General features: G+C 53.9%; 1 protein-coding gene across 1 annotated transcript in view; it reads left to right on the top strand.

Annotated features, from left to right (window-relative positions):
• The window catches only part of NFRKB (nuclear factor related to kappaB binding protein), a 67,613-nt gene that overhangs the window by 4,031 nt on the left and 42,088 nt on the right, over positions 1–21,494 (top strand). Inside the window, exons 2-7 of the mRNA XM_069742359.1 lie at positions 127–271; positions 2,811–3,012; positions 6,144–6,271; positions 6,352–6,526; positions 6,603–6,704; positions 6,952–7,025. Coding sequence (XP_069598460.1) covers positions 137–271; positions 2,811–3,012; positions 6,144–6,271; positions 6,352–6,526; positions 6,603–6,704; positions 6,952–7,025 — 816 coding nt within the window. The 5' untranslated portion in view covers positions 127–136. The remainder of the gene's footprint in view (positions 1–126; positions 272–2,810; positions 3,013–6,143; positions 6,272–6,351; positions 6,527–6,602; positions 6,705–6,951; positions 7,026–21,494) is intronic.

Below are 21,494 nucleotides of genomic sequence, written 5' to 3'. Positions count from 1 at the left end.
GAGAGGAGAGGTCTCCGAGGTTAGGAGGGAGAGGAGAGGTCTCCGAGGCGAGGAGGGAGAGGAGAGGTCTCTGAGGTGAGGAGCAGGGCTGTGTGTGCTTCCTCCCATTTACTTTCCTTCCCCCAGTTGAGCAGACATGGATTCCCTGGAGGCGATGCTGACCGATCCTTTGGAGCTTGGGCCGTGCCTGGACAGCAGTGGGACGGGGGTCCTGGAGCCGTGCCTGCTGGGAGGGACGAGGGTCAGTCTTCCCGAAGACCTGCTGGAGGATGTAAGCGCTATATATATATATATATATATATATATATATATATATATATATATATATATATATATATATATATATCTCACCCTGAGGAGTATATACCAGCTATCGGCCCCCACTACTATGACCCCCAGCAGTGTGCTTGTGACTCGCTTTGAACCTCTTTCCTATTGTACAGACCTCTTCTTGCTGTCAGTGTATTGGAACAATAATTCTCTCCGCTTCTCATTCCTTCCCACAGTTGAGGGTTCGTTACTTTGTATCCAGGGTAGATGATGTTTTGCGTGTACAGTCATGGCCAAAAGTTTTGAGAATGACACCAAAATTATATTTTCATATGATCTGCTGGCCTCTGGTTTTTATTAGTGTTTGTCTGATGTTTATATCACATACAGAAATATAATTGCAATCATATTATGAGTACCAACATGAGCATCATGTTCTCATTCACTTTATGCAGTATTAGCCCTCTGTGTCTGTACTGCTACATACTTAGGCAGATAACTGGTTCATGCAGCTTTACATGAACACCTGAGCCTTACACTATGGCCGGTCCGAATAACTAAACCAATTGTTACCATCCCCCTTTCGTGTCTCCCCTTTTCCTCATAGTTTGTAGCTTGCGAGCAGCAGGACCCTCATTCCTCCTGGTATCTGTTTTGAACTGTATTTCTGTTATGCTGTAATGTCTATTGTCTGTACAAGTCCCCTCTATAATTTGTAAAGCGCTGCGGAATATGTTGGCGCTATATAAATAAAAATTATTATTATTATTATTACCAATAGGTTATATTGACAGTTAGAATGAGTTAATGCAGCAAGTCAATATTTGCAGTGTTGACCCTTCTTCTTCAAGACCTCTGCAATTCTCCCTGGCATGCTCTCAATCAACTTCTGGACCCAATCCTGACTGATAGCCGTCCATTCTTGCATAATCAATGCTTGCATTTTGCAGGAATTTGTTGGTTTTTGTTTGTCCACCCGTCTCTTGATGATTGACCACAAGTTCTCAATGGGATTAAGATCTGGGGAGTTTCCAGGCCATGGACCCAAAATCTCTATGTTTTGTTCCATGAGCCATTTAGTTATCACCTTTGCTTTATGGCAAGGTGCTCCATCATGCTGGAAAAAGCATTGTTGGGCGCCAAACTGCTCTTGGACGGTTGGGAGAAGTTGCTCTTGGAGGACATTCTGGTTCCATTCTTTATTCATGGCTGTGTTTTTAGGCCGATTCCCTTGGCTGAGGAGCAACCCCACACATGAATGGTTTCAGGATGCTTTACAGTTGGCATGAGACAAGACTGGTGGGAGCGCTCACCTCTTCTTCTCCGAATAAGCTGTTTTCCAGATGTCCCAAACAATCGAAAAGGGAATTCATAAGAGAAAATGACTTTGCCCCAGTCCTCAGCAGTCCACTCCCTGGACCTTTTGCAGAATATCAGTCGGTCCCTGATGTTTTTTCTGGAGAGAAGTGGCTTCTTTGCTGCCCTCCTTGAAACCAGGCCTTTCTCAGAGTCTCGGCCTCACAGTGCGTGCAGAAGCGCTCCCACCAGCCTGCTGCCATTCCTGAGCAAGCTCGGCACTGCTGGTAGTCCGATCCCGCAGCTGAAACAGTTTGAAGATACGATCCTGGCGCTTGCTGGTCTTTCTTGGGCGCCCTGGAGCCTTTTTGACAACAATGGAAGCTCTCTCCTTGAAGTTCTTGATGATGCGATAGATTGTTGACTGAGGTGCAATCTTTGTAGCTGCGATACTCTTCCCTGTTAGGCCATTTGTGTGCAGTGCAATGATGGCTGCAAGAGTTTCTTTAGAGATAACCATGGTTAACTGAAGAGAAACAATGATACCAAGCGCCAGCCTCCTTGTAAAGTGTCCAGTGATGTCATTCTTACTTAATCATGACTGCTCATGTTTAATGTACTTGTCTATATTTGCCCCGTATTCACATGTAAAGTGCCATAGAATAAATGGCGCTATAAAAATGTATAATAATAATGACTGATTGATCTCCAGCCCTGTCCTCATCAACACCCACACCTGTGTTAATGGATCAATCACTAAAACCATGTTAGCTGCTCCTTTTAAGGCAGGACTGCAATGATGCTGAAATGTGTTTTGGGGGTTAAAGTTCATTTTCTGGGCAAATATTGACTTTGCAAGTACAGTAATTGCTGTTAAGCTGATCACTCTGACATTCAGGAGTATATGCAAATTGCCATTAGAAAAAATGAAGCAGTAGACTTTAGAAAAATTAATATTTGTCTCATTCTCAAACCTTTTGGCCATGACTGTAGGTAAATTGTTCAAGGTTGCTGTGTGCGCACTGTAGGCGAACCCTCCGCTGTGAGAAGTCATTGCTCCGGAGGTGTTGTCAGTGTGCCATTGGGTGACTCCGCAGGGGTGCTGCAGTACCCGTGACGGCAGTGGGGCATCTTCAGTCCCCCAGCAGACCCTGGGCCCTGTGTGCTTATCTCCGCTCTTGTCTGATGCTGGGGGGATTGTGTCTCCTGGTGACTGATCGCTGGGTTCCCACCTCTCCTTCCAGCCGGAGCTCTTCTTTGATGTGGTCAGCATGGACACGTGGCACAATGTCTTGTCGGACTCGCAGCGGGAGCATCTGCGCCAGTTTCTTCCATCCTTCCCAGAGAACAACTCGCAGCAGCAGGAGCAGGCGCTCCAGACCCTCTTCAGGGGCGAGAACGTGCGCTTTGGGAATCCTCTGCAAACTGCCCAGAGGCTCTTCAGGGGTGAGTTCAGCTCCGCAGCATAATAAATGCAGATCATTGTAGAATGGCAGCACTCCGCCTGCCTGAGTGTCCAATTACTCTGTTTCCCAGTACTGGGAGGGTGCTCCTGGGGGAGGGGTCCAGCTCAGGGAGGGTGCTCCTGGGGGAGGGGTCCGGCACAGGGAGGGTGCTCCGAGGGGAGAGAATTCAGCACAGGGAGGGTGCTCCGAGGGGAGAGAATCCAGCACAGGGAGGGTGCTCCGGGGGGGAGGGGGTCCGGCACAGGGAGGGTGCTCTGGGGGAGGGGGTCCGGCACAGGGAGGGTGCTCTGGGGGAGGGGGTCCGGCACAGGGAGGGTGCTCTGGAGGAGGGAGTCTGGCACAGGGAGGGTGCTCCGGGGGGAGGGGGTCCGGCACAGGGAGGGTGCTCCGGGGGGAGAGAATCCAGCACAGGGAGGGTGCTCCGGGGGAGAGGGGGTCCGGCACAGGGAGGGTGCTCTGGGGGAGGGGGTCCGGCACAGGGAGGGTGCTCTGGGGGAAGGGGTCCGGCACAAGGAGGGTGCTCCGGGGGGAGGGGGTCCGGCACAGGGAGGGTGCTCCGGGGGGAGGGGTCCGGCACAGGGAGGGTGCTCCAGGGGGAGGGGGTCCGGCACAGGGAGGGTGCTCTGGGGGAGGGGGTCCGGCACAGGGAGGGTGCTCCGGGGGAGAGGGGGTCCGGCACAGGGAGGGTGCTCTGGTGGAGGGGGTCCGGCACAGGGAGGGTGCTCTGGGGGAGGGGGTCCGGCACAGGGAGGGTGCTCTGGGGGAAGGGGTCCGGCACAGGGAGGGTGCTCTGGGGGAAGGGGTCCGGCACAAGGAGGGTGCTCCGGGGGGAGGGGGTCCGGCACAGGGAGGGTCCTCCGGGGGGAGGGGGTCCGGCACAGGGAGGGTGCTCTGGGGGAGGGGGTCCGGCACAGGGAGGGTGCTCTGGGGGGAAGGGTCTGGCACAGGGAGGGTGCTCCAGGGGGAGGGGGTCCGGCACAGGGAGGGTGCTCTGGGGGAGGGGGTCCGGCACAGGGAGGGTGCTCTGGGGGAGGGGGTCCGGCACAGGGAGGGTGCTCTGGGGGAGGGGGTCCGGCACAGGGAGGGTGCTCTGGGGGAGGAGGTCCGGCACAGGGAGGGTGCTCCGGGGGGAGAGAATCCAGCACAGGGAGGGTGCTCCGGGGGAGAGGGGGTCCGGCACAGGGAGGGTGCTCTGGTGGAGGGGGTCCGGCACAGGGAGGGTGTTCTGGGGGAGGAGGTCCGGCACAGGGAGGGTGCTCCGGGGGAGAGGGGGTCCGGCACAGGGAGGGTGCTCTGGGGGAGGGGGTCCGGCACGGGGAGGGTGCTCCGGAGGGAGGGGTTCGGCACGGGGAGGGTGCTCCGGGGGGAGGGGGTCCGGCACAGGGAGGGTGCTCCGGGGGGAGGGGGTCCGGCACAGGGAGGGTGCTCCGGGGGGAGGGGGTCCGGCACAGGGAGGGTGCTCCGGGGGGAGAGAATCCAGCACAGGGAGGGTGCTCTGGGGGAGGAGGTCCGGCACAGGGAGGGTGCTCCGGGGGGAGAGAATCCAGCACAGGGAGGGTGCTCCGGGGGAGAGGGGGTCCGGCACAGGGAGGGTGCTCTGGTGGAGGGGGTCCGGCACAGGGAGAGTGCTCTGGTGAAGGGGGTCCGGCACAGGGAGGGTGCTCTGGGGGAGGAGGTCCGGCACAGGGAGGGTGCTCCGGGGGAGAGGGGGTCCGGCACAGGGAGGGTGCTCTGGGGGAGGGGGTCCGGCACAGGGAGGGTGCTCCGGAGGGAGGGGTTCGGCACGGGGAGGGTGCTCCGGGGGGAGGGGGTCCGGCACAGGGAGGGTGCTCCGGGGGGAGAGAATCCAGCACAGGGAGGGTGCTCCGGGGGAGAGGGGGTCCGGCACAGGGAGGGTGCTCCAGGGGGAGGGGGTCCGGCACAGGGAGGGTGCTCTGGGGGAGGGGGTCCGGCACAGGGAGGGTGCTCTGGGGGAAGGGGTCCGGCACAAGGAGGGTGCTCCGGGGGGAGGGGGTCCGGCACAGGGAGGGTGCTCCGGGGGGAGGGGTCCGGCACAGGGAGGGTGCTCCGGGGGGAGAGAATCCAGCACAGGGAGGGTGCTCCGGGGGAGAGGGGGTCCGGCACAGGGAGGGTGCTCTGGGGGAGGGGGTCCGGCACAGGGAGGGTGCTCTGGGGGAAGGGGTCCGGCACAAGGAGGGTGCTCCGGGGGGAGGGGGTCCGGCACAGGGAGGGTGCTCCGGGGGGAGGGGTCCGGCACAGGGAGGGTGCTCCGGGGGGAGAGAATCCAGCACAGGGAGGGTGCTCTGGGGGAGGGGGTCTGGCACAGGGAGGGTGCTCCGGGGGAGAGGGGGTCCGGCACAGGGAGGGTGCTCTGGTGGAGGGGGTCCGGCACAGGGAGGGTGCTCTGGGGGAGGGGGTCCGGCACAGGGAGGGTGCTCTGGGGGAGGGGGTCCGGCACAGGTAGGGTGCTCTGGGGGAGGGTGCTCTGGGGGAGGAGGTCCGGCACAGGGAGGGTGCTCCGGGGGGAGAGAATCCAGCACAGGGAGGGTGCTCCGGGGGAGAGGGGGTCCGGCACAGGGAGGGTGCTCTGGTGGAGGGGGTCCGGCACAGGGAGGGTGCTCTGGGGGAAGGGGTCCGGAACAAGGATGGTGCTCCGAGGGGAGGGGGTCCGGCACAGGGAGGGTGCTCCGGGGGGAGGGGTCCGGCACAGGGAGGGTGCTCCGGGGGGAGGGGGTCCGGCACAGGGAGGGTGCTCCGGGGGGAGGGGTCCGGCACAGGGAGGGTGCTCCGGGGGGAGGGGGTCCGGCACAGGGAGGGTGCTCGGGGGGAGGGGGTTCGGCACAGGGAGGGGCTCCAGGGGGGGGGGTCCGGCACAGGGAGGGTGCTCTAGGGGAGGGGGTCTGGCACAGGGAGGGTGCTCCGGGGGGGGGGGGGTGTCGGCACAGGGAGGGTGCTCCGGGGGGAGGGGGTTCGGCACAGGGAGGGTGCTCCGAGGGGAGGGGTCCGGCACAGGGAGGGGCTCCGGGGGGAGGGGGTCCGGCACAGGGAGGGTGCTCTGGGGGTCCTGCACTTGTCTTATTCACACCTTCTCATTGTTTTCCTGCCTGGCAGACGGTCACCTGAACCCGGAGGTGGTGAAGTATCGGCAGCTGTGTCTGAAGTCCCAGTACAAGCGATACCTCACGTCTCAGCAGCAGTATTTCCACAACCTGCTGAAGCAAATTCTGGCGTCCAGGAAGGTAATGGTTTTCCCGCTGCAGTGGTGTCGGGCGGGGGCCTCGCCCTCTCTGCATGGGTCACCTCTGTCTGTTGTTTTTAGGAGCTTCTAGATACTTCAAGGAAGAAAGGTCCAGACCTGGTGATGAAGAGGAAGTCGGGCTCCCTGCGAAACTCTCCTGAGGAGAGAGAGAGGCGAGCGCAGCGGCGGTACCTGAAGATCCTGCGGGAGGTGAAGGAGGAGTGCGGAGACACCAACCTGTCCACTGAGGAGGAAGGTGCGGAGCCAGAGCAGCGGCCGTGTGTCCGGTGCTCACCCTGCACATGTAATGAAGCTTTTCCCCTTCTGCTTAGATCTGAGCTCCTGGTCTCCGCAGTCTCCCACCCAGACCCCCGGAGCGGCTGTTCCTCTTCGCTCAGTGCCTACTCTATCCACCCAGGACATGGCGACGGCAGGTGAGTGCTGCACAAACATCGTCGTGTTCCCATCTAGGAATCTGCAAGGTGTTGTTCCTTGTAAAGTGTATTTCATCCTTTGCTGCATTTTATTCACAAAAACAAATTTGTCTGTAGTCTCGTTCCCTGGGGCGTTCCGGTGTAGACTCCATGTTCCACGAGACCCCCGAGCCCCATGATTGGCTGCTGCACCGTCATGGTGTCATCAGGAACATCCCCTCTAATCTCCCTATCTCTTGTATTGAAGATAAGGCTGAGCTGTCGGAGCGCGACCTGAAGCTGCTGCTGCGGAAACATCGGGAGAAGCGGAAGCACCAGCCGGTAAGTAATGCGGGGTCCCGGTCCTGGAAAGTGACACGCCGTCCCCCAGACTGCTATATTCAGTGCAGCCCCCCCCCCCCCCCAGACTCCTATATTCAGTGCAGCCCCCCCAGACTCCTATATTCAGTGCAGCCCCCCCAGACTCCTATATTCAGTGCAGCCCCCCCAGACTCCTATATTCAGTGCAGCCCCCCCAGACTCCTATATTCAGTGCAGCCCCCCCAGACTCCTATATTCAGTGCAGCCCCCCCAGACTCCTATATTCAGTGCAGCCCCCCCAGACTCCTATATTCAGTGCAGCCCCCCCAGACTCCTATATTCAGTGCAGCCCCCCCAGACTCCTATATTCAGTGCAGCCCCCCCAGACTCCTATATTCAGTGCAGCCCCCCCAGACTCCTATATTCAGTGCAGCCCCCCCAGACTCCTATATTCAGTGCAGCCCCCCCAGACTCCTATATTCAGTGCAGCCCCCCCAGACTCCTATATTCAGTGCAGCCCCCCCAGACTCCTATATTCAGTGCAGCCCCCCCAGACTCCTATATTCAGTGCAGCCCCCCCAGACTCCTATATTCAGTGCAGCCCCCCCAGACTCCTATATTCAGTGCAGCCCCCCCAGACTCCTATATTCAGTGCAGCCCCCCCAGACTCCTATATTCAGTGCAGCCCCCCCTAGACTCCTATATTCAGTGCACCCCCCAGACTCCTATATTCAGTGCAGCCCCCCCAGACTCCTATATTCAGTGCAGCCCCCCCAGACTCCTATATTCAGTGCAGCCCCCCCAGACTCCTATATTCAGTGCAGCCCCCCCTAGACTCCTATATTCAGTGCACCCCCCAGACTCCTATATTAAGTGCAGCCCCCCTCCCCCCCCCCCCCCCCCCAGACTCCTATATTCGGTGAAGGCGCCATTTAGTTGTAGCTTGAAGCTGTGCGCCGTTTCCTCTCCATGTTCTCTGCTCACCCGTTCCTGTGTACGGAGAAGATATTCCTAATCTGCTTGTGATTAACTCACAATTCCTGACTGCGCTCAGTGGACGGACATTTTCTCTTCTCTGACTGCGCTCAGTGGACGGACATTTTCTCTTCTTTGACTGCGCTCAGTGGACGGACATTTTCTCTTCTGACTGCGCTCAGTGGACGGACATTTTCTCTTCTCTGACTGCGCTCAGTGATCGGACATTTTCTCTTCTCTGACTGCGCTCAGTGGTCGGACATTTTCTCTTCTCTGTCTGCGCTCAGTGGTCGGACATTTTCTCTTCTGACTGCGCTCAGTGGACGGACATTTTCTCTTCTGACTGCGCTCAGTGGACGGACATTTTCTCTTCTCTGACTGCGCTCAGTGGACGGACATTTTCTCTTCTCTGACTGCGCTCAGTGGACGGACATTTTCTCTTCTCTGTCTGCGCTCAGTGGACGGACATTTTCTCTTCTGTCTGCGCTCAGTGGACGGACATTTTCTCTTCTCTGACTGCGTTCAGTGGACGGACATTTTCTCTTCTCTGTCTGCGCTCAGTGGTCGGACATTTTCTCTTCTGTCTGCGCTCAGTGGACGGACATTTTCTCTTCTGACTGCGCTCAGTGGTCGGACATTTTCTCTTCTGACTGCGCTCAGTGGTCGGACATTTTCTCTTCTGTCTGCGCTCAGTGGACGGACATTTTCTCTTCTCTGACTGCGTTCAGTGGACGGACATTTTCTCTTCTCTGTCTGCGCTCAGTGGACGGACATTTTCTCTTCTCTGACTGCGCTCAGTGGACGGACATTTTCTCTTCTGTCTGCGCTCAGTGGACGGACATTTTCTCTTCTCTGACTGCGCTCAGTGGACGGACATTTTCTCTTCTGTCTGCGCTCAGTGGACGGACATTTTCTCTTCTCTGACTGCGCTCAGTGGTCAGACATTTTCTCTTTTCTGACTGCGCTCAGTAGACGGACATTTTCTCTTCTCTGACTGCGCTCAGTGGACGGACATTTTCTCTTCTGTCTGCGCTCAGTGGACGGACATTTTCTCTTCTGACTGCGCTCAGTGGACGGACATTTTCTCTTCTCTGACTGCGCTCAGTGATCGGACATTTTCTCTTCTCTGACTGCGCTCAGTGGTCGGACATTTTCTCTTCTCTGTCTGCGCTCAGTGGTCGGACATTTTCTCTTCTGTCTGCGCTCAGTGGTCGGACATTTTCTCTTCTGACTGCGCTCAGTGGACGGACATTTTCTCTTCTCTGACTGCGCTCAGTGGACGGACATTTTCTCTTCTCTGACTGCGCTCAGTGGACGGACATTTTCTCTTCTCTGTCTGCGCTCAGTGGACGGACATTTTCTCTTCTGTCTGCGCTCAGTGGACGGACATTTTCTCTTCTGACTGCGCTCAGTGGTCGGACATTTTCTCTTCTGACTGCGCTCAGTGGTCGGACATTTTCTCTTCTGTCTGCGCTCAGTGGACGGACATTTTCTCTTCTCTGACTGCGTTCAGTGGACGGACATTTTCTCTTCTCTGTCTGCGCTCAGTGGACGGACATTTTCTCTTCTGTCTGCGCTCAGTGGACGGACATTTTCTCTTCTCTGACTGCGCTCAGTGGACGGACATTTTCTCTTCTGTCTGCGCTCAGTGGACGGACATTTTCTCTTCTCTGACTGCGCTCAGTGGTCAGACATTTTCTCTTCTCTGACTGCGCTCAGTGGACGGACATTTTCTCTTCTGTCTGCGCTCAGTGGACGGACATTTTCTCTTCTCTGACTGCGCTCAGTGGACGGACATTTTCTCTTTTCTGACTGCGCTCAGTGGACGGACATTTTCTCTTCTCTGACTGCGCTCAGTGGTCAGACATTTTCTCTTTTCTGACTGCGCTCAGTAGACGGACATTTTCTCTTCTCTGACTGCGCTCAGTGGACGGACATTTTCTCTTCTGTCTGCGCTCAGTGGTCAGACATTTTCTCTTTTCTGACTGCGCTCAGTAGACGGACATTTTCTCTTCTCTGACTGCGCTCAGTGGTCGGACATTTTCTCTTCTCTGACTGCGCTCAGTGGACGGACATTTTCTCTTCTGTCTGCGCTCAGTGGACGGACATTTTCTCTTCTCTGTCTGCGCTCAGTGGACGGACATTTTCTCTTCTCTGACTGCGCTCAGTGGACGGACATTTTCTCTTCTCTGTCTGCGCTCAGTGGACGGACATTTTCTCTTCTGACTGCGCTCAGTGGACGGACATTTTCTCTTCTCTGTCTGCGCTCAGTGGACGGACATTTTCTCTTCTCTGACTGCGCTCAGTGGACGGACATTTTCTCTTCTCTGACTGCGCTCAGTGGACGGAGATTTTCTCTTCTGTCTGCGCTCAGTGGACGGACATTTTCTCTTCTCTGACTGCGCTCAGTGGACGGACATTTTCTCTTCTCTGTCTGCGCTCAGTGGACGGACATTTTCTCTTCTCTGACTGCGCTCAGTGGACGGACATTTTCTCTTCTCTGACTGCGCTCAGTGGACGGACATTTTCTCTTCTGTCTGCGCTCAGTGGACGGACATTTTCTCTTCTCTGACTGCGCTCAGTGGACGGACATTTTCTCTTCTCTGTCTGCGCTCAGTGGACGGACATTTTCTCTTCTCTGTCTGCGCTCAGTGGACGGACATTTTCTCTTCTCTGACTGCGCTCAGTGGTCGGACATTTTCTCTTTTCTGACTGCGCTCAGTAGACGGACATTTTCTCTTCTCTGACTGCGCTCAGTGGACGGACATTTTCTCTTCTGTCTGCGCTCAGTGGTCAGACATTTTCTCTTTTCTGACTGCGCTCAGTAGACGGACATTTTCTCTTCTCTGACTGCGCTCAGTGGTCGGACATTTTCTCTTCTCTGACTGCGCTCAGTGGACGGACATTTTCTCTTCTGTCTGCGCTCAGTGGACGGACATTTTCTCTTCTCTGTCTGCGCTCAGTGGACGGACATTTTCTCTTCTCTGACTGCGCTCAGTGGACGGACATTTTCTCTTCTCTGTCTGCGCTCAGTGGACGGACATTTTCTCTTCTGACTGCGCTCAGTGGACGGACATTTTCTCTTCTCTGTCTGCGCTCAGTGGACGGACATTTTCTCTTCTCTGACTGCGCTCAGTGGACGGACATTTTCTCTTCTCTGTCTGCGCTCAGTGGACGGACATTTTCTCTTCTGACTGCGCTCAGTGGACGGACATTTTCTCTTCTCTGTCTGCGCTCAGTGGACGGACATTTTCTCTTCTCTGACTGCGCTCAGTGGACGGAGATTTTCTCTTCTGTCTGCGCTCAGTGGACGGACATTTTCTCTTCTCTGACTGCGCTCAGTGGACGGACATTTTCTCTTCTCTGTCTGCGCTCAGTGGACGGACATTTTCTCTTCTCTGACTGCGCTCAGTGGTCGGACCTTTTCTCTTCTCTGACTGCGCTCAGTGGACGGACATTTTCTCTTCTCTGACTGCGCTCAGTGGACGGACATTTTCTCTTCTGTCTGCGCTCAGTGGTCGGACATTTTCTCTTCTCTGTCTGCGCTCAGTGGACGGACATTTTCTCTTCTCTGTCTGCGCTCAGTGGACGGACATTTTCTCTTCTCTGTCTGCGCTCAGTGGACGGACATTTTCTCTTCTCTGTCTGCACTCAGTGGACGGACATTTTCTCTTCTCTGTCTGCGCTCAGTGGACGGACATTTTCTCTTCTCTGTCTGCGCTCAGTGGACGGACATTTTCTCTTCTCTGTCTGCGCTCAGTGGACGGACATTTTCTCTTCTGTCTGCGCTCAGTGGTCGGACATTTTCTCTTCTCTGTCTGCGCTCAGTGGACGGACATTTTCTCTTCTCTGTCTGCGCTCAGTGGACGGACATTTTCTCTTCTCTGTCTGCGCTCAGTGGACGGACATTTTCTCTTCTCTGACTGCGCTCAGTGGACGGACATTTTCTCTTCTGTCTGCGCTCAGTGGACGGACATTTTCTCTTCTCTGACTGCGCTCAGTGGACGGACATTTTCTCTTCTCTGTCTGCGCTCAGTGGACGGACATTTTCTCTTCTCTGTCTGCGCTCAGTGGACGGACATTTTCTCTTCTGTCTGCGCTCAGTGGTCGGACATTTTCTCTTCTCTGTCTGCGCTCAGTGGTCGGACATTTTCTCTTCTCTGTCTGCGCTCAGTGGACGGACATTTTCTCTTCTCTGACTGCGCTCAGTGGACGGACATTTTCTCTTCTCTGTGCTCAGTGGACGGACATTTTCTCTTCTCTGTCTGCGCTCAGTGGTCGGACATTTTCTCTTCTCTGACTGCGCTCAGTGGACGGACATTTTCTCTTCTCTGTCTGCGCTCAGTGGACGGACATTTTCTCTTCTCTGACTGCGCTCAGTGGTCGGACATTTTCTCTTCTCTGACTGCGCTCAGTGGACGGACATTTTCTCTTCTCTGTCTGCGCTCAGTGGACGGACATTTTCTCTTCTGTCTGCGCTCAGTGGTCGGACATTTTCTCTTCTGTCTGCGCTCAGTGGACGGACATTTTCTCTTCTGTCTGCGCTCAGTGGACGGACATTTTCTCTTCTCTGTCTGCGCTCAGTGGTCGGACATTTTCTCTTCTCTGTCTGCGCTCAGTGGACGGACATTTTCTCTTCTGTCTGCGCTCAGTGGTCGGACATTTTCTCTTCTGTCTGCGCTCAGTGGACGGACATTTTCTCTTCTGACTGCGCTCAGTGGACGGACATTTTCTCTTCTCTGACTGCGCTCAGTGGACGGACATTTTCTCTTCTCTGTCTGTGCTCAGTGGACGGACATTTTCTCTTCTCTGTGCTCAGTGGACGGACATTTTCTCTTCTTTGACTGTGCTCAGTGGTCGGACATTTTCTCTTCTCTGACTGCGCTCAGTGGTCGGACATTTTCTCTTCTCTGTCTGTGCTCAGTGGACGGACATTTTCTCTTCTCTGTGCTCAGTGGACGGACATTTTCTCTTCTTTGACTGTGCTCAGTGGACGGACATTTTCTCTTCTCTGACTGCGCTCAGTGGACGGACATTTTCTCTTCTGTCTGCGCTCAGTGGACGGACATTTTCTCTTCTCTGTCTGCGCTCAGTGGACGGACATTTTCTCTTCTCTGTGCTCAGTGGACGGATATTTTCTCTTCTCTGTCTGTGCTCAGTGGACGGACATTTTCTCTTCTCTGACTGCGCTCAGTGGACGGACATTTTCTCTTCTGTCTGCGCTCAGTGGACGGACATTTTCTCTTCTCTGACTGCGCTCAGTGGACGGACATTTTCTCTTCTGTCTGCGCTCAGTGGACGGACATTTTCTCTTCTCTGTCTGCGCTCAGTGGACGGACATTTTCTCTTCTCTGACTGCGCTCAGTGGACGGACATTTTCTCTTCTGTCTGCGCTCAGTGGACGGACATTTTCTCTTCTCTGTCTGCGCTCAGTGGACGGACATTTTCTCTTCTCTGTCTGCGCTCAGTGGACGGACATTTTCTCTTCTCTGTCTGCGCTCAGTGGACGGACATTTTCTCTTCTGACTGCGCTCAGTGGTCGGACATTTTCTCTTCTGTCTGCGCTCAGTGGACGGACATTTTCTCTTCTCTGTCTGCGCTCAGTGGACGGACATTTTCTCTTCTGACTGCGCTCAGTGGACGGACATTTTCTCTTCTTTGACTGCGCTCAGTGGACGGACATTTTCTCTTCTCTGACTGCGCTCAGTGGACGGACATTTTCTCTTCTCTGACTGCGCTCAGTGGACGGACATTTTCTCTTCTCTGTCTGCGCTCAGTGGACGGACATTTTCTCTTCTCTGACTGCGCTCAGTGGACGGACATTTTCTCTTCTGTCTGCGCTCAGTGGTCGGACATTTTCTCTTCTCTGCGCTCAGTGGACGGACATTTTCTCTTCTCTGTCTGCGCTCAGTGGTCGGACATTTTCTCTTCTCTGCGCTCAGTGGACGGACATTTTCTCTTCTTTGACTGCGCTCAGTGGTCGGACATTTTCTCTTCTCTGCGCTCAGTGGACGGACATTTTCTCTTCTTTGACTGCGCTCAGTGGTCGGACATTTTCTCTTCTCTGCGCTCAGTGGACGGACATTTTCTCTTCTCTGTCTGCGCTCAGTGGTCGGACATTTTCTCTTCTCTGCGTTCAGTGGACGGACATTTTCTCTTCTTTGACTGCGCTCAGTGGACGGACATTTTCTCTTCTCTGTCTGCGCTCAGTGGTCGGACATTTTCTCTTCTCTGACTGCGCTCAGTGGACGGACATTTTCTCTTCTCTGTCTGCGCTCAGTGGACGGACATTTTCTCTTCTCTGCGGTCAGTGGACGGACATTTTCTCTTCTCTGTCTGTGCTCAGTGGACGGACATTTTCTCTTCTGACTGCGCTCAGTGGACGGACATTTTCTCTTCTCTGACTGCGCTCAGTGGACGGACATTTTCTCTTCTCTGTCTGCGCTCAGTGGACGGACATTTTCTCTACTCTGTCTGCGCTCAGTGGACGGACATTTTCTCTTCTCTGACTGCGCTCAGTGGACGGACATTTTCTCTTCTCTGTCTGCGCTCAGTGGACGGACATTTTCTCTTCTGACTGCGCTCAGTGGACGGACATTTTCTCTTCTCTGACTGCGCTCAGTGGACGGACATTTTCTCTTCTCTGTCTGCGCTCAGTGGTAGGACATTTTCTCTTCTGACTGCGCTCAGTGGACGGACATTTTCTCTTCTCTGTCTGCGCTCAGTGGTCGGACATTTTCTCTTCTCTGACTGCGCTCAGTGGACGGACATTTTCTCTTCTCTGTCTGCGCTCAGTGGTCGGACATTTTCTCTTCTCTGTCTGCGCTCAGTGGACGGACATTTTCTCTTCTCTGTCTGCGCTCAGTGGACGGACATTTTCTCTTCTGACTGCGCTCAGTGGACGGACATTTTCTCTTCTCTGTGCTCAGTGGACGGACATTTTCTCTTCTCTGTCTGCGCTCAGTGGACGGACATTTTCTCTTCTGACTGCGCTCAGTGGTCGGACATTTTCTCTTCTCTGTGCTCAGTGGACGGACATTTTCTCTTCTGACTGTGCTCAGTGGACGGACATTTTCTCTTCTGACTGTGCTCAGTGGACGGACATTTTCTCTTCTTTGCGCTCAGTGGATGGACATTTTCTCTTCTCTGACTGCGCTCAGTGGTCGGACATTTTCTCTTCTTTGCGCTCAGTGGACGGACATTTTCTCTTCTCTGACTGCGCTCAGTGGACGGACATTTTCTCTTCTTTGCGCTCAGTGGACGGACATTTTCTCTTCTGACTGCGCTCAGTGGTCGGACATTTTCTCTTCTCTGTGCTCAGTGGACGAACATTTTCTCTTCTCTGTCTGCGCTCAGTGGACGGACATTTTCTCTTCTCTGACTGCGCTCAGTGGTCGGACATTTTCTCTTTTCTGCGCTCAGTGGACGGACATTTTCTCTTCTCTGTGCTCAGTGGACGGACATTTTCTCTTCTCTGTCTGCGCTCAGTGGACGGACATTTTCTCTTCTCTGTCTGCGCTCAGTGGACGGACATTTTCTCTTCTCTGACTGCGCTCAGTGGTCGGACATTTTCTCTTTTCTGCGCTCAGTGGACGGACATTTTCTCTTCTCTGTGCTCAGTGGACGGACATTTTCTCTTCTGTCTGCGCTCAGTGGACGGACATTTTCTCTTCTCTGTCTGCGCTCAGTGGACGGACATTTTCTCTTCTCTGACTGCGCTCAGTGGACGGACATTTTCTCTTCTCTGTCTGTGCTCAGTGGACGGACATTTTCTCTTCTCTGACTGCGCTCAGTGGACGGACATTTTCTCTTCTGTCTGCGCTCAGTGGACGGACATTTTCTCTTCTCTGTCTGCGCTCAGTGGACGGACATTTTCTCTTCTGACTGCGCTCAGTGGACGGACATTTTCTCTTCTTTGACTGCGCTCAGTGGACGGACATTTTCTCTTCTCTGACTGCGCTCAGTGGACGGACATTTTCTCTTCTCTGACTGCGCTCAGTGGACGGACATTTTCTCTTCTCTGTCTGCGCTCAGTGGACGGACATTTTCTCTTCTCTGACTGCGCTCAGTGGACGGACATTTTCTCTTCTGTCTGCGCTCAGTGGACGGACATTTTCTCTTCTGTCTGCGCTCAGTGGTCGGACATTTTCTCTTCTCTGCGCTCAGTGGACGGACATTTTCTCTTCTCTGTCTGCGCTCAGTGGTCGGACATTTTCTCTTCTCTGCGCTCAGTGGACGGACATTTTCTCTTCTTTGACTGCGCTCAGTGGTCGGACATTTTCTCTTCTCTGCGCTCAGTGGACGGACATTTTCTCTTCTTTGACTGCGCTCAGTGGTCGGACATTTTCTCTTCTCTGCGCTCAGTGGACGGACATTTTCTCTTCTCTGTCTGCGCTCAGTGGTCGGACATTTTCTCTTCTCTGCGTTCAGTGGACGGACATTTTCTCTTCTTTGACTGCGCTCAGTGGACGGACATTTTCTCTTCTCTGTCTGCGCTCAGTGGTCGGACATTTTCTCTTCTCTGACTGCGCTCAGTGGACGGACATTTTCTCTTCTCTGTCTGCGCTCAGTGGACGGACATTTTCTCTTCTCTGCGGTCAGTGGACGGACATTTTCTCTTCTCTGTCTGTGCTCAGTGGACGGACATTTTCTCTTCTGACTGCGCTCAGTGGACGGACATTTTCTCTTCTCTGACTGCGCTCAGTGGACGGACATTTTCTCTTCTCTGTCTGCGCTCAGTGGACGGACATTTTCTCTACTCTGTCTGCGCTCAGTGGACGGACATTTTCTCTTCTCTGACTGCGCTCAGTGGACGGACATTTTCTCTTCTCTGTCTGCGCTCAGTGGACGGACATTTTCTCTTCTGACTGCGCTCAGTGGACGGACATTTTCTCTTCTCTGACTGCGCTCAGTGGACGGACATTTTCTCTTCTCTGTCTGCGCTCAGTGGTAGGACATTTTCTCTTCTGACTGCGCTCAGTGGACGGACATTTTCTCTTCTCTGTCTGCGCTCAGTGGTCGGACATTTTCTCTTCTCTGACTGCGCTCAGTGGACGGACATTTTCTCTTCTCTGTCTGCGCTCAGTGGTCGGACATTTTCTCTTCTCTGTCTGCGCTCAGTGGACGGACATTTTCTCTTCTCTGTCTGCGCTCAGTGGACGGACATTTTCTCTTCTGACTGCGCTCAGTGGACGGACATTTTCTCTTCTCTGTGCTCAGTGGACGGACATTTTCTCTTCTCTGTCTGCGCTCAGTGGACGGACATTTTCTCTTCTCTGTGCTCAGTGGACGGACATTTTCTCTTCTGACTGCGCTCAGTGGTCGGACATTTTCTCTTCTCTGTGCTCAGTGGACGGACATTTTCTCTTCTGACTGTGCTCAGTGGACGGACATTTTCTCTTCTGACTGTGCTCAGTGGACGGACATTTTCTCTTCTTTGCGCTCAGTGGATGGACATTTTCTCTTCTCTGACTGCGCTCAGTGGTCGGACATTTTCTCTTCTTTGCGCTCAGTGGACGGACATTTTCTCTTCTCTGACTGCGCTCAGTGGACGGACATTTTCTCTTCTTTGCGCTCAGTGGACGGACATTTTCTCTTCTGACTGCGCTCAGTGGTCGGACATTTTCTCTTCTCTGACTGCGCTCAGTGGTCGGACATTTTCTCTTCTCTGTCTGCGCTCAGTGGACGGACATTTTCTCTTCTCTGACTGCGCTCAGTGGTCGGACATTTTCTCTTTTCTGCGCTCAGTGGACGGACATTTTCTCTTCTCTGTGCTCAGTGGACGGACATTTTCTCTTCTCTGTGCTCAGTGGACGGACATTTTCTCTTCTTTGTCTGCGCTCAGTGGTCGCACATTTTCTCTTCTCTGTCTGTGCTCAGTGGTCGGACATTTTCTCTTCTCTGACTGTGCTCAGTGGACGGACATTTTCTCTTCTCTGACTGCGCTCAGTGGACGGACATTTTCTCTTCTGACTGCGCTCAGTGGACGGACATTTTCTCTTCTTTGTCTGCGCTCAGTGGACGGACATTTTCTCTTCTCTGTGCTCAGTGGACGGACATTTTCTCTTCTGACTGCGCTCAGTGGACGGACATTTTCTCTTCTGACTGCGCTCAGTGGACGGACATTTTCTCTTCTCTGTCTGCGCTCAGTGGACGGACATTTTCTCTTCTCTGTCTGCGCTCAGTGGACGGACATTTTCTCTTCTGACTGCGCTCAGTGGACGGACATTTTCTCTTCTGACTGCGCTCAGTGGACGGACATTTTCTCTTCTGTCTGCGCTCAGTGGACGGACATTTTCTCTTCTCTGACTGCGCTCAGTGGTCGGACATTTTCTCTTCTCTGTCTGTGCTCAGTGGACGGACATTTTCTCTTCTCTGACTGCGCTCAGTGGTCGGACATTTTCTCTTCTCTGTCTGTGCTCAGTGGTCGGACATTTTCTCTTCTCTGACTGCGCTCAGTGGTCGGACATTTTCTCTTCTCTGTCTGCGCTCAGTGGACGGACATTTTCTCTTCTCTGACTGCGCTCAGTGGTCGGACATTTTCTCTTCTCTGTCTGTGCTCAGTGGACGGACATTTTCTCTTCTTTGTCTGCGCTCAGTGGACGGACATTTTCTCTTGTCTGTCTGCGCTCAGTGGACGGACATTTTCTCTTCTCTGCGCTCAGTGGACGGACATTTTCTCTTCTCTGTCTGCGCTCAGTGGACGGACATTTTCTCTTCTGACTGCGCTCAGTGGACGGACATTTTCTCTTCTGACTGCGCTCAGTGGACGGACATTTTCTCTTCTGTCTGCGCTCAGTGGACGGACATTTTCTCTTCTGTCTGCGCTCAGTGGACGGACATTTTCTCTTCTGTCTGCGCTCAGTGGACGGACATTTTCTCTTCTGTCTGCGCTCAGTGGACGGACATTTTCTCTTCTCTGCGCTCAGTGGACGGACATTTTCTCTTCTGACTGTGCTCAGTGGACGGACATTTTCTCTTCTCTGTCTGCGCTCAGTGGACGGACATTTTCTCTTCTGTCTGCGCTCAGTGGACGGACATTTTCTCTTCTCTGTCTGCGCTCAGTGGACGGACATTTTCTCTTCTCTGACTGCGCTCAGTGGACGGACATTTTCTCTTCTCTGACTGCTCTCAGTGGACGGACATTTTCTCTTCTCTGTCTGCGCTCAGTGGACGGACATTTTCTCTTCTCTGACTGCGCTCAGTGGACGGACATTTTCTCTTCTCTGACTGCGCTCAGTGGATGGACATTTTCTCTTCTGACTGCGTTCAGTGGTCGGACATTTTCTCTTCTGTCTGCGCTCAGTGGACGGACATTTTCTCTTCTCTGACTGCGCTCAGTGGTCGGACATTTTCTCTTCTCTGACTGCGCTCAGTGGACGGACATTTTCTCTTCTGTCTGCGCTCAGTGGACGGACATTTTCTCTTCTTTGTCTGCGCTCAGTGGTCGGACATTTTCTCTTCTCTGTCTGCGCTCAGTGGACGGACATTTTCTCTTCTGTCTGCGCTCAGTGGACGGACATTTTCTCTTCTCTGACTGCGCTCAGTGGTCGGACATTTTCTCTTCTTTGTCTGCGCTCAGTGGACGGACATTTTCTCTTCTGACTGCGCTCAGTGGACGGACATTTTCTCTTCTGTCTGCGCTCAGTGGACGGACATTTTCTCTTCTCTGACTGCGCTCAGTGGTCGGACATTTTCTCTTCTCTGACTGCGCTCAGTGGACGGACATTTTCTCTTCTCTGTCTGCGCTCAGTGGTCGGACATTTTCTCTTCTGACTGCGCTCAGTGGACGGACATTTTCTCTTCTCTGTCTGCGCTCAGTGGACGGACATTTTCTCTTCTGTCTGCGCTCAGTGGACGGACATTTTCTCTTCTCTGACTGCGCTCAGTGGTCGGACATTTTCACTTCTCTGTCTGCGCTCAGTGGACGGACATTTTCTCTTCTGTCTGCGCTCAGTGGACGGACATTTTCTCTTCTTTGTCTGCGCTCCGTGGACGGACATTTTCTCTTCTCTGCGCTCAGTGGACGGACATTTTCTCTTCTCTGTGCTCAGTGGACGGACATTTTCTCTTCTCTGTCTGCGCTCAGTGGACGGACATTTTCTCTTCTGACTGCGCTCAGTGGACGGACATTTTCTCTTCTGTCTGCGCTCAGTGGACGGACATTTTCTCTTCTCTGTGCTCAGTGGACGGACATTTTCTCTTCTGTCTGCGCTCAGTGGACGGACATTTTCTCTTCTGTCTGCGCTCAGTGGACGGACATTTTCTCTTCTGACTGCGCTCAGTGGACGGACATTTTCTCTTCTGTCTGCGCTCAGTGGACGGACATTTTCTCTTCTCTGTGCTCAGTGGACGGACCTTTTCTCTTCTCTGACTGCGCTCAGTGGACGGACATTTTCTCTTCTGTCTGCGCTCAGTGGTCGGACATTTTCTCTTCTCTGTCTGCGCTCAGTGGTCGGACATTTTCTCTTCTCTGTCTGCGCTCAGTGGACGGACATTTTCTCTTCTCTGACTGCGCTCAGTGGACGGACATTTTCTCTTCTCTGTGCTCAGTGGACGGACATTTTCTCTTCTCTGTCTGCGCTCAGTGGTCGGACATTTTCTCTTCTCTGACTGCGCTCAGTGGACGGACATTTTCTCTTCTCTGTCTGCGCTCAGTGGACGGACATTTTCTCTTCTCTGACTGCGCTCAGTGGTCGGACATTTTCTCTTCTCTGACTGCGCTCAGTGGACGGACATTTTCTCTTCTCTGTCTGCGCTCAGTGGACGGACATTTTCTCTTCTGTCTGCGCTCAGTGGTCGGACATTTTCTCTTCTGTCTGCGCTCAGTGGACGGACATTTTCTCTTCTGTCTGCGCTCAGTGGACGGACATTTTCTCTTCTCTGTCTGCGCTCAGTGGTCGGACATTTTCTCTTCTCTGTCTGCGCTCAGTGGACGGACATTTTCTCTTCTGTCTGCGCTCAGTGGTCGGACATTTTCTCTTCTGTCTGCGCTCAGTGGACGGACATTTTCTCTTCTGACTGCGCTCAGTGGACGGACATTTTCTCTTCTCTGACTGCGCTCAGTGGACGGACATTTTCTCTTCTCTGTCTGTGCTCAGTGGACGGACATTTTCTCTTCTCTGTGCTCAGTGGACGGACATTTTCTCTTCTTTGACTGTGCTCAGTGGACGGACATTTTCTCTTCTCTGACTGCGCTCAGTGGACGGACATTTTCTCTTCTGTCTGCGCTCAGTGGACGGACATTTTCTCTTCTCTGTCTGCGCTCAGTGGACGGACATTTTCTCTTCTCTGTGCTCAGTGGACGGATATTTTCTCTTCTCTGTCTGTGCTCAGTGGACGGACATTTTCTTTTCTCTGACTGCGCTCAGTGGACGGACATTTTCTCTTCTGTCTGCGCTCAGTGGACGGACATTTTCTCTTCTCTGACTGCGCTCAGTGGACGGACATTTTCTCTTCTGTCTGCGCTCAGTGGACGGACATTTTCTCTTCTCTGTCTGCGCTCAGTGGACGGAC

The sequence above is a fragment of the Ranitomeya imitator genome, chromosome 10, assembly GCF_032444005.1.
Source record: "Ranitomeya imitator isolate aRanImi1 chromosome 10, aRanImi1.pri, whole genome shotgun sequence".
Classification (NCBI taxonomy): Eukaryota; Metazoa; Chordata; class Amphibia; order Anura; family Dendrobatidae; genus Ranitomeya; species Ranitomeya imitator.
The sequence above is the reverse complement of the archived record's forward strand: the minus strand, read 5'-3'. Positions and strand labels throughout refer to the sequence as shown.